General features: G+C 38.7%; 1 protein-coding gene across 1 annotated transcript; it reads right to left on the bottom strand.

The window, feature by feature from the left end:
- Positions 1–3,243: 3,243 nt before the first annotated feature.
- On the bottom strand, positions 3,244–9,536 carry Prss58 (serine protease 58). Its single transcript, XM_028782039.1, has 6 exons — positions 9,423–9,536; positions 9,214–9,289; positions 6,914–7,052; positions 6,458–6,714; positions 3,585–3,724; positions 3,244–3,499 (listed from the first exon to the last, which is right to left on the bottom strand). The coding sequence occupies exons 2-6, from the start codon at positions 9,251–9,253 to the stop codon at positions 3,350–3,352; spliced, it is 726 nt and encodes a 241-aa protein (XP_028637872.1). The 5' UTR covers positions 9,254–9,289; positions 9,423–9,536; the 3' UTR covers positions 3,244–3,349.
- Between the last annotated feature and the right edge of the window lie 2,829 nt (positions 9,537–12,365).

The raw sequence follows: 12,365 nt of genomic DNA, 5'->3' as shown, positions 1-12,365 counted from the left end.
ACCTCTGCAAACCCTTCTGAGCTTTCTTGCTTTCTACCTAGACATCCCCATCACCTTCCCTTAGCAAGGACTACCCTCTCCTTGCTGATTCCCAACTTGTTCTTTTTGTGCATGAGTTATAAGGTGACTTAAGGTCAAGTTCTAAAGAGCTCAGACCATAAACTTTGGGTCTTCAGCTTGTGATATTGAAAGACCTCAGAGCATAGGCTTTGGGTCTTCAGCTTGTGTTATTGAAAGACATCTCTTATCCTCCTATACTACAGCTTCTGATTTTGGGATATAGACAGATAATGTGGCCACCCTAGCAGGTAGCTGAGCAACACAGTTCAGGTGCACTCTTTGGTACAATATGATGTGAAGCACCAAGGAAACCACCGGTTGGCATTAGCTCTTCCTTCTACAATATGGGTAGTGAATAGCAGGTTGTGTGTGATGACTGAATCAATTCCCAATGTGGGGTTGGATTAAAACCAAGAGAAATTCTGAGAGCTCATATAAATACTGACTGAACTCCTGAATGTGCAGCTCTGACTACACCCTTTAAATAAAACCCTTGTTTCCATAACACCCAAGTTTTTATTACCCACACCTACTTTGACCTCCCAAACTCAATCTTAAAAGGTTCTTTGCTTCCCTCTACTAGTCTGATTCATTTTGCATTAATTATGCTATTTAAAATAATTTCAATATTTCAATATGCCATTTAGCATGGCAAAATAATTTTAAAAGAAAACAAAATCTCTTTCCCATATCAGACTTCTGAGCTCAAAACTACTAAATCTAAACTTTTTTGCCACCTACCAGTTTAGCCAAAGCAGTCATAGAAAAACTGATAAAGACTATGCCTGAAGAAAAACATTAAATTTTCTTAAATTGTGTTGAGATGGGGAAATAGCTCAGAAGATAAAGCATCTGTCTTATAAGCTTGAAACTCTGAGGACATGGGTTCAATATCCATAATACACACACACACACACACACACACACACAGTATACACACATACCACATGCATACATACAACACATACATACATGCACACATATAAATACATTCACACACAATATATACACGTACACACACAATACACACATACATACAGACATATACTCACATACATACACATTTACATATATACATGCCCATTCAAGACACAATACATACACACACAGACAGACACAATATACACACATACATGTACACACAATGTACACATACATAAATGCACACACACTCATGCATGTGCATAAATACACAGAAGGAGAGAGACGTTTGCTCTAAATCCAGGACATTCACTGTAGAGGTAATTTCACTGTGTGCTTCAGAAAAAATCAGCCCCTTAGAAACATATAAGGGTCTAGAATTGGCATTTAGGGAGCAGCAAATGTTGTACTAGAAAGCTCTAAATTAGAACTCGATTTGCAATCTGAGGAAGGCCACACTCAGAGTAAAGAACAGAACAAGGAGACTGCTCAACAACCAGGCAAATAGCTAGAAAGGAAGTTCAGAATCACAGGGCAAGGCTGGGGTGGACAGCAGGGAGGAATGAAGGAAAAAAGGGAGGAGAGTGGATCAAGGGAGAGAGGAGGAAGGATCAGGGGAGAGAGGAAGAAGGAAAGGAGCAGAGAGGGGGAGGAAGAAAGAAGGGAGATGACAGAGAGTGAACTATCATGAAGCACAGGTTACTGAACCAGGCTGTGAGCAACTGAAAGCTGTGGGAGTGAGGAATTGCCAAGATAAATTAAAGCTTCCTCTTTGGTTGAGATGCTGTTACCTTAGCCCTGTGGAGAATGTTCTTTCCACAAGGGGACACCATTTGCCCATAATTCTTCATGGTGCTTAATTTATTTGGTAACCCAACAAGGGCTTCCTTGCTCTCTCACTTGTCTCTCTCATCTGCTCCGTCAGATCTCCAGAAGTTCATTTGCCTGAGACATTGACTTGCCTCATGCTGGAGCTGCATGCTAACCTTGGCCCCAAAGCCCTGGCCATGTGTTGCTTTCTGTTTATGACCAAGAGTCACTAGTCTCCTCATAAACCATTGTAAAACAAAGGACCAGAGAAGAATGTCGAGGATTTGTATTACACCACCCTTGTAATCACTACCACCCTTAAACTGCCTTCATGACTTAAGCATTCTACCTCCTCTCTCACTAAATTTATCTCCAGTAAAGGAAGTTACTTCTTAGAGCTCATGGGAAGACAGACAGACAGATAGCACCCACACCTCTGCAATTCAGAAGCCTCAGCAGCACTGTGCCCTGCTGATATTTTTCGTAGTTGCTTAAGCTGGAAAACATTTTTGGAAGGTGAGATGTTATGAGTTGAATACTACTTGTTTCTTTCATAATTAAAATTTCACGGTGCACACTTAGCAAGTCACACACAGTTTTGGTTCCAGGAAACCTTAGATGACTTAGGTTTAGATAACTTGGAGCCTTTAGAACCTCTTCGAGGACAAGATTTGGCCTCAGAACCTTTTGTACTTAAAGGCTCCAGTGGTCTACTTGTAGTGGCTACGGGTTGTCCTTGTGCTGCTTTTTAAACATTTTATCAACTGGCTAAAGAAAATTCCCCCATGAAAACCTGCCAGTTAAAACGCAGTGGCCACTAGTGAAGCTATGTGGGCATGTGAGCAGAAAAGAGGAGAAAGAAGAATGCTTGAGTGAGAACCAAAATAGAGTTCCCCAGGCAGTTGATGACAGTGCGTGAAAGCAACGTATGCGCTGAATGTATGAGGATGCGGTGATGAAACCCGTTACTCTGAATATTCACCTCACGACATTAACTATATGAACAAGAAAATATACACTCGGGAAATTAAGTTCTTCAACTCTATCTGTTGTTATAAGCACTAGTGAACTTTGAACTTCAACCGTATGTTGCAAGTACACATTCCAAATGAGTGACTAAGCTTCATCCATGTCTGCTATTAGCTATATGGCTGTGAGACTTAATGCAGTGCCTCTTACGGTTCCTATCTTTAAATCCTTCCTCCGATTGATACCTCTATTAGCTCATTCACTCATTCACTGTCAGACATTTTCCCAAACAAAGTGTTCAACTTTCTGAAAACATGCCTAGCAAGTTTGGTAACCCCAAATGACTGTGAAGTGACCCCCTTCAAATACTTCTATTATCAGCTGGATTGAGAAATGACAGGTCTTCAGCTTCCCGTTTTCAGTGATGGAGAGAGGAAGGGTTGCGTGTGTATGATGACTAAATCACTGAATGCACAGGCGTGAGCCGGTGCGCCTCTCACGGGCCAATGAGCCCATTTGTTTTAATTGTGAGGTTGGATTTGGGCACGTGCTTTGTCACATGTTTCAGAATTCTCCTTGCTGTGGGAACTCAGTTGTTTTTCATGGTATCTTCAATCCAGGGCATGTAGTGAAAGATGCTAGCATAGATGCCAACATCAGCTCTCAAAACACAGCCATCTGCATAAGACAAGATTCCATAAAGTACCCCATTGCAGACTGCTGGGGCAGATGTGACTTCCTACGGAAAAAAGAAAACCAGGTCATCTTTCAGGCAACAGATAAGGAATTCAGTGAGGACAGGAAGTCATTGAGAGTTCCATTACCTTACAGGGCAGCCTCCGCCCTGGCACGATGCCCACACAGATCATGTTTTCTGCAATGTCAAAGGCTTTATAGGCATTACGGCAATCATGCCTGGAGATTACAGATACGTTCACGGTCTGCAGTGAGTCAGGGTCCTTGGCTAGAAGAAAAAGGAAAATCATATTTCCCATGAGTTTTTCTAAGTCTCAAAACTTCCTTTGCTTTCCTTCTTTTTTCAATATTTGTTCTATTATCAGGAAAGGAGTTCAAATTTTTAGAAATGAGAACCAAGAAGTTTAAACAATAAGTATAGAGGAGATTATCAAATTAATAATTTGCCATAACACAAATGTCCATCCCCTTAGGAGGGTGGTTGGAATATGTGAGACATTCTTGCAACAAAATGAAACAAATTGCTTAAAATCTTTTCTGGAAATTTAAACATTTAGAGAGTGTCTTTTTCTAGGCAAATTTTAGAGTTTGAGGCAACTTACAAATATATAGTCTAATTTCTTATTTGTCAGATGGTAAAACTAAATAATTATCTGGTAAATAATAGTAATAATAACAACAATAATAATAATGATAGAGCCACCTAAGACACTGGCAGCAGTAAAGAAGAAAAAACAACTAGACTAAGTAGTACAGTACAATTTAATACTGTGTCTTATGGTTTCTAATTTAAGCTGTTTCTTTTACAAAGAACAAAAAGACTTTAACAAGTCTCATAATAAGAAAGATTTTCTAATCTGTCAAGCAATGAGAATAAGGAAACTCGAGTACTATCTATCTACAGATGTTCTTCTTAGAGATTCTTAGGTAAAAGTTCTATATTTTGAGATTTTACTTTTTAAATCTGGATAAATGTTTTACTTCTAAATCTTTATTTGAAAATATGACACTACGTTTTTATTGGATATTTTATTTACATTTCAGATGTTACCCTTTCCCCATTTTCACCCCCACTGAGGAACCCCCATCACATCCCCCCTCCTCCTGCTTCTATGAGGTTGTGCCCCTACCCATCCACTCACACCTCCACATCCTCAAATTCCCCCATACTGGGGCATCTAGCCTTTACAGGACCAAGGATCTCCTCTCCCACCAATGCCTGAAAATGATCCTCTCCTACATATACAGCTGGAGCCTTGGGTCCCTCCCTATATGTTTCCAGGCCGGTGGTTTAGACCCTGGGAGTTCTGGTTGCTTGGTATTGTTGCTCTCCCCATGGGGCCGCAAACTCCTTCAGCTCCTTCAGTCTTCTCTCTAACTCCTCCATTGGGAACCCCATGATCAGTTCAGTGGTTATCTGTGAGCATCTGCCTATGTATATGTCAGACTCTGGCATACCTCTAAGGAGACAGCTATATCAGGCTACTGTCAGCATGCACTTCCTGGCATTCACCTCAGTGTCTACCTTGGTGAATGCACATGGGATGGATACCCAGGTGGGGCAGGCTACAGACAGCCCCTCCTTCAGTTTTTGTTCCACACTTTTTATCCATATTTGCTCCCATGAGTATTTTGTTACTCTTTCTAAGAAGGACCAAAGCACACACACTTTGATATTCCTTGTTCATGAGCTTCATGTGGTCTGTGAATTATATCTTGGACATTCCAAGCTTTTGGGCTAATATCCACTTATCAGTGAGTGAATACCATGTGTGTTCTTTTGTAATTGTGTTACTTCACTCAGAATGATATCTTCTAATTCCATACATTTGCCTAAGAATTTCTCAAATTCATTGTTTTTAATAGCTGAGTAGTAGTCCATTGTGTGAATGTACCACATTTTCTGTATCCATTCTCCTGTTGAAGGACATCTGGGTTCTTTCCAGCTTCTGGCTATTATAAATAAGGCTGCTATTTACATAGTGGAGCATATGTCCTTGTTATATGTTGGAGCATCTTCTGGGTATATGCCCAGGAGTGGTATAGCTGTGTCCTCAGGTAATGCTATGTCCAATTTTCTGAGGAACCACCAGACTGATTTCCAGAGTGGTTGTACCTGCTTGCAATCTCACCAACAATGGAGGAGTGTTCCTTTTTCTCCGTATCCTCACCAGCATCTGCTATCACCTAAGTTTTTGATCTCAGCCATTCTGACTGGTTTGAGGTGACACTAATTTTTAAAAAGTAAATATTGACTTCTTTGCCTTACTTTCTAGTATAACAATATGGTCACAGCTCCCCATTTCTTTTGAAAATAATTTCAGAAATGTTTACTTCATGAGTTAGACTAAAATAAGGTACACTTTTCTGTTTTATACCCAGGAATAGTGACCTAGGTTATAATTTTCTGGTGTTGATAATACTCAAAATTTATTCTTTTGGAATTTTGTGTTTTAAAGTATACAATATCATTATTTACTATAATTACTTTATTGAGCTTTCAAACACCAGACTATACATTACTTGATCAACTTCTTTCGATTGTCTCTCTGTTTAGTCTTCAGGTATCCCTTTTCAGTCCGATATAGTAATGTTCTGTCTAGTTTACCACAATATTATAGATTTATCTTATACTTGATATCTTATTATGTATTTCCTATTTCAATAATTGGAGCTCATCCGTTGCTTGAAATGGTTTGAAAACTTTCGATAGTATGTTGTATTTCATTTTAGAGTGAAGAAAACTGAAGCTCTGAGAAAAAAAAATACAGTTCTGTTACATATCATTAGGTACTCTATTGAAATTATTTCTTTTATATTCATAAGCAAAGAATATAGAAATATATATCAGAGAAAAGATTTGAAAGTCTTTTAGTGAGACAAAGGAAAAGGAAACAGTGAAAGCAGAAGCTTGAAAAAAGTCCTATGGAAGCAGAATTGCAGAAGCTCAGAGGAGAATGCCAGCAAAGTCAGACACTGTCACTTAATGCTTTGAACTCACTGGTGTCACATAGATTGTAGGCCCAGGTAGACACAGAGCACATGGCATTCACAGGCACGATGTGTTGAGGCAGTTTGACTGCTTTTGCATAGTTACTGTGTCTAATCCTTCTTTTCAGTTTGATTAACAGGAGATCATATGCAATGGATGAGACTGAGAAATATGGATGGTAGAACATTTTCTCATAGTCAGACACCTCCACGTCCCTTTCCAGGGGATCCGATGGGTTGCTTATCCCAAGAACAACCCGAAGGTTCCTAGAATGATAGAGGGACACTGATTAAAAAATAATTTATCAATTTTCTGCAGTCATATGGACCTTAATTAGTTTTCTCCAAAGAACATTCCCAGGAGATCTCCCATGAATCATTTATTGAGAGTCATACACAAGTTCCTGAGTCTATGTGTGACCTGGAAACTCATAGAGTAAAACAATCTGAAGTTCTTATCACTCACGGTAAATTGCAGTGTGCAGATGTGATCACCCATAAAGGATGAATCAAGACTCCAGTGCAGGGCAAGTAATCAGACTTCAGGTAGACCAAGTAGGGAGGAGTGCTGCCAGCTATGTGATCTGGATTATAGGCCAAGGTACCTGGAAAGAAAGGGATGGGATGCTTTTCATCAACCACTAAGAAAAACATTAAACAATATTAAAAACTTCAAAAGTACAACAGCAAAGTAAAAAAACAAAAAATGGGGGGAGGGGAATACATTTCATTAGACTCAAGTTATTGAACTGGCCTCTTCAGCACTTTTAAATAGTAAGTCAAATCTTTAAAAGTGACTTATCTTGGTTTGAAGACAATGGCAGTTGATAGAAATAGCTACTTTAAAATTTAAAAAAAGTGCTTATTCTTTTAATTGTAAAGAAATATTCTTCTACTTGAACTACGAGTTCTCTTAGGCCTGTGAAAAATCTCAGTAGGTGGAACAGTTGTTGAGCAAGCCTGACAACCTGAGTTTCATTCCCCCAGAACCCAAAGATGAAAGGAGTGTACCTATTTCACAAAGTAGCCTACAACTTTTACAATGTACCATAGCCCATGGACCCCCTCATCTTATATATACAATAATAAAGAAATGACTTTAAATAGAAATACAAGTTCTCTCATTTTATACAATTAAGTGGAATCTGTTAGACTAGCTAATTACTAAACCATTTTACCAGTTTTGAATTGTTGTTACCATTTGCATGTAAAATGCCTCACACAGGGTCACATGTTTGAACACTTGAATGCCAGCTGATGGTGATGTTTGGGGAAGTAGAGCTCTAGGGAGCAAGGTTGGAAGCTGTTAGCCTATTCCACTTCCTGTCTAGTCTCTGATTTGCATAGATGTGAGCAAGCAGCCTCATGTTTCTGCTACCAATTCAGAGGTTTCTCTTGTCATCATGCCTTCCCTACCATGATGGAATGTATAAGCCAAGTGAGCCTTTCTCCTTGATTGACAACTGATTCTTGTCAGTTCTTGGTCATAGCAATGAGGATAGCAACTGGTTCAAGGACTTTCACAATTTATCTCTCTCTTCCAACAACTGTACCATGAACAATGAAAGCCAGTACTATGGCAAGAACATGGCTCTCAGAGTCTAAGGACAACAAGGAAGTAAATAATTCCATCAATTAATGTAAGGTAGTAATATATGCTGTCTAGGACTTTGAGCTAACTTGTGAGTGAAACAGATAGCCATGCTCTTAAACATCTGAATCAGTAAGCATATTAAAAATAATGAACACAAAACCCAAGTAAATAAAAATAGCATGTTGGATGGTGATTAAAGCTTGGGGATAAAATTAGACCAGTTAAAGACGTAAAGTACCAGTTGTGTGTGTCAGGATGGAGGGTTGTGGGTGTGTGTCAGATCATGAAGTAAAGCATTATACAACAATCAGTGGCCAGGGTTGGCTAACAGAAAAGAACAATGTCATGGAGACAGAGGATTTAGATCATCAGATGTGTGGAGCCAGAGACTCCAGAAAGAGGAAACAGCTACAGCCAGAATATGAGGTATAGGTCCTGTTAAAGGAATATCACAGAGGCCTGTGTGGCTGACATGGCATGAGTTAAGTAAGGATGGTGGTGATAGAGAGTAATAGAAGGGACAGTGCGTTTTGTGCAATGTTGGAGTTATGCAGACTTGTATTCTAAGTGGAAGTAGGACCACTTCGAGATTTAAATAAAGAAGTGATGGCAGCACCCTCTTAGAAACCTTGGAAGGAGAGCATGTAGAAGTGGAGGGATTTATTAGGTGAGTAAATGATTATTCCAGTGAAAGGATGCTGGTCTGGATTATCATGAACAGTAGATGTAGTGAGGTGTGATTGACCTAGGATATATTTAGAAGACAGAACAAATAACATTTTCCTAACACGGCGATTCTAGAGTATGGAGCTGAGCCTTGTCAAAGGTTTTCAGCTTTAAGTCCGCTGTTATATTCCTTAGTTGGATTCCTCTTTTAATCTGGGTCATCCCTTTCCTGTTCCTGTGCCACAATATCTGTCATGTTCCAGGCAGGTCCAGAGGAAGCTCCTAATGTGGAATAGATATCTTGTAGATGTGTTGATATGCATGCCTACTTCAAAAGTAGTATTGTTATAGGAAGTAACTAAACTTGGTAGATGCTTTGGCAATGCTAAGAGATAGAGAAACAGTCATATACTAAGTCTGAAATGATGTCTCTATCATTTTTCTATCTTTCATGCCTTCCCAAGGACTCCTCTTTGGCCAACAGTGATAGATGTGAAGATACTCACCAAGCAGGGTTGAAAGAATGCAGAGGAAGACTAACTTCATTATGATGTGGAAAGATTTTTTGAGAGTTCAGTGTCTCTGAAAAACATAAAGAAGAGAGGAGGAGATAAAATACTGATGAATTATTTCAGTGGCGGGATTTACTTTATGAAAAACTCTCCCCACCAGAGTAGAGAGTGGTGTCAGAGGAAAGAAACAGCTTGTAACAAACTTGATCACCTACGCTGTCTAGATCTCAGTTTTTTCCTCTTTTGAACAAGTCACTTAATCCAAGAGAGATGTTCACAGTGTCTCCACAGCCTCCTGGTCGTTGACTTGTGCAGGAGGGCTGCTCTCTGAGCTGCTTACATGATGCAGACCCTCCCATCTCTATGATGCTATCTCTCCCATTTGTGTGACACTGGTATTTACCTATACTCTGGCACAGACAGTAACCCTTCTGCTTGTTACTCAGTGTCTCTTTGAAGTACTTTAGCTATTTTCTTCATGACATAAACCAACCATCATTTAAAACCACATAAATACCACCAGAGCTGGAATGTGGTTTTTGGGGGGGTGGGGAGTTGGGTATCCATATATTTAAAGTTTCCATTTTTATCTTTAAGAAGCTCCCAAGCTCGAAGAAGTGATAGACAGTGAAGCAAATGGGTGCTATCAAAAGTATTCAGGCACAAAGACACTGGAGTATTATATAGACTAGGCAACACTACTTGTAAATCACATCTCTTAAAGTATCTGTATCCAAAAATATAAGGAAATGTTAAAACTCAACAAGCAACTTGAATGTGGGTCTAAGATCTGAGCAGGTGATGATCGTGATGAATGTTTCTCTCTTTGGATTTCCAAAATAGATAGCACATTCTATGTGCCTTGAGCAACAAACATTAGTCTTCTTATAGATCTGGAGTTTGTAACTCATTCCTCCAATTACTGACAAATTTGGTGATGGTGGCTGATAGATACCTTCTTCTGGGGGTTCACTTGGCTTTTCCCATATGTGTATATGCACAGCAAAGGAGAGGGAATAGACTCTTATTTTCCTAATAAGAATCTAATACTTACTGGGTTCCTAAGATATGGAACAGAAATGGCTGAGAAACAAATTTCAAATGTGTAACATCCATAGTCATGAGGAAATGCAAATTAAAATTACTTTGAGATTTTATCTTATTTGAGTCAAAATGGTCAAGGTAATTAAACAAATGATAGCATATGCTGGTGAGGATGTGAGAGAAGGGGAACACTTATCCATTTCTGGTGGGAGTGCAAACTAGTACAGCCACTGTAGAAATCAATGGGGAGGTTTCTTAGGAATCTGGTAATGGATCTGTCTCAATATCTACCTATATCTCTCTTGAGCATATAGTTAAAGGACTTTATGACCTACTCATAAATACTTGCTCACCCATGTTCACTGCTGCTCTATTTATAATAGCCAAAAATTGGAAGTAGTGTGAACATCCTTCAAGTGATGAATGGCTAATGAAATCTGCCACGTTTACACAATCGAACATTATCTCATTGTTAAGAAAAACAATCCACGAAATTTGAAGGTAAATTGATGGCTGTAGAAACAAATATCTTTCCAAGTGAGGTAACCCAGACCTAAAAAGACAAATACTGCATGCCTTTTCTTATATGCCGATGTTAGCTTTTAAGCTTTCTTTGTATGCTTTAATCTACACATGTGAGCACCTAGCAAGGAACAGGAGGTAGTAGTCCAAGGAAGAGGAAATAGAATATAGTGTTATAATGAGATAAAGGGAAAATAGAATAGTATGATTAAACGGAAAGGGGTGTGGAAGTGCAGGATAAATGAGGGAATATGGCAAGGACAATTAGCATTAAAGGTCTTTGGAAAAACAATGAAAATATACTAAAATATATTCATGTATTAAAGGAATTTAAATGAAATCATCATATAATAGAGGAGATAATGGCCTAATTAGATGTCTTGTATACCAAGTCAATACTTCAGTAGTAGGGATAGTTTATGAAGTGTGGAATCATTGACTAATGGGATTCCATAGTGCCCTTGAAACATCATGGGCTATTTCTAAGGCTACTGGTTACTCTCTGTAATCCAATGGCAAGGACTTATTGCTGAAAACACTACTCACTTATGTCATCATATTGGAACAATCCACTTCCAAATAGAAGTTTTGTCCCCTATTGTCTAGCATTCTATTGAAAGAGAAAATTAATCGTTAATCACTGAGCTGGAAATCCTCTGGCCTATAACACAATTCTGACTACAAGATATACTGATGTAATAATGGGAAAAATGTCATAAGAGTTACCAATCACATTTTAAATGGGATTTAAGGCCCACTCTGTGAGATGGGACCCACACCCGACACTACTAATGTGGTCAAGATCCTGAAACTAAATAGATTCCGGACCTTTGGGGAAAATCTTCTACTACTATTCTGATAAGTGAATCAAGCAATAAAATGATTACTGATGACATATTGGTATATACATAGATCAGTGTGTTACTTAACTCTCATCCGAGAAGTTTATTCTTGCAGTAGACAGTTACTAAGGTACAAATCTGCAACTGGAAATGTAAAAACAGTGAGAAAACACTGGCATACTCAGACCTAAATGGGCCGTCTTTATAAAATTCCTCCCCTCAAGGCTTAGGGAAGAAGATGAGGAAAGATTGTAAGAGCAAACGGTAGTAGATGACTCCAAGAAGGCATTATCTTTTAGATACAGCAGGACTGATACACATATAAACTCACAGGAACTGTGACAGCATGCATAAGATTTGTACAGTTTCAAACCAGATAAAATGCCAGCACACCAAAAAAGTAAACACAAATCCCCACCCTAACCAAGAAGTTATTTTCAACTGATAACTACTGGGAAAGGAAAATATCTGTTTTCTCCAGTTACATGCCAAAGATATATTAATCACACACCTCAGGGCAAACCATATGCTCAGGAGTAGTTAGTTAGCAAGCACAAAAATCTCAAAATGGACTCCATAATTATTTTTCTTGCTATTTTATTTTATACTGATTTCATCTTTCTGTCTTTTTTACCTTAAGTTTTCTGCTTTTGTTTTTTGTTTTTTGAGAGAGGTTTTTTCTTTTCCTTTCTTTCTTTCTTTCTTTCTTTCTTTCTTTCTTTCTTTCTTTCTTTCTTT

The sequence above is a fragment of the Grammomys surdaster genome, unplaced genomic scaffold, assembly GCF_004785775.1.
Source record: "Grammomys surdaster isolate TR1022 unplaced genomic scaffold, NIH_TR_1.0 681, whole genome shotgun sequence".
Lineage (NCBI taxonomy): Eukaryota > Metazoa > Chordata > Mammalia > Rodentia > Muridae > Grammomys > Grammomys surdaster.
The sequence above is the reverse complement of the archived record's forward strand: the minus strand, read 5'-3'. Positions and strand labels throughout refer to the sequence as shown.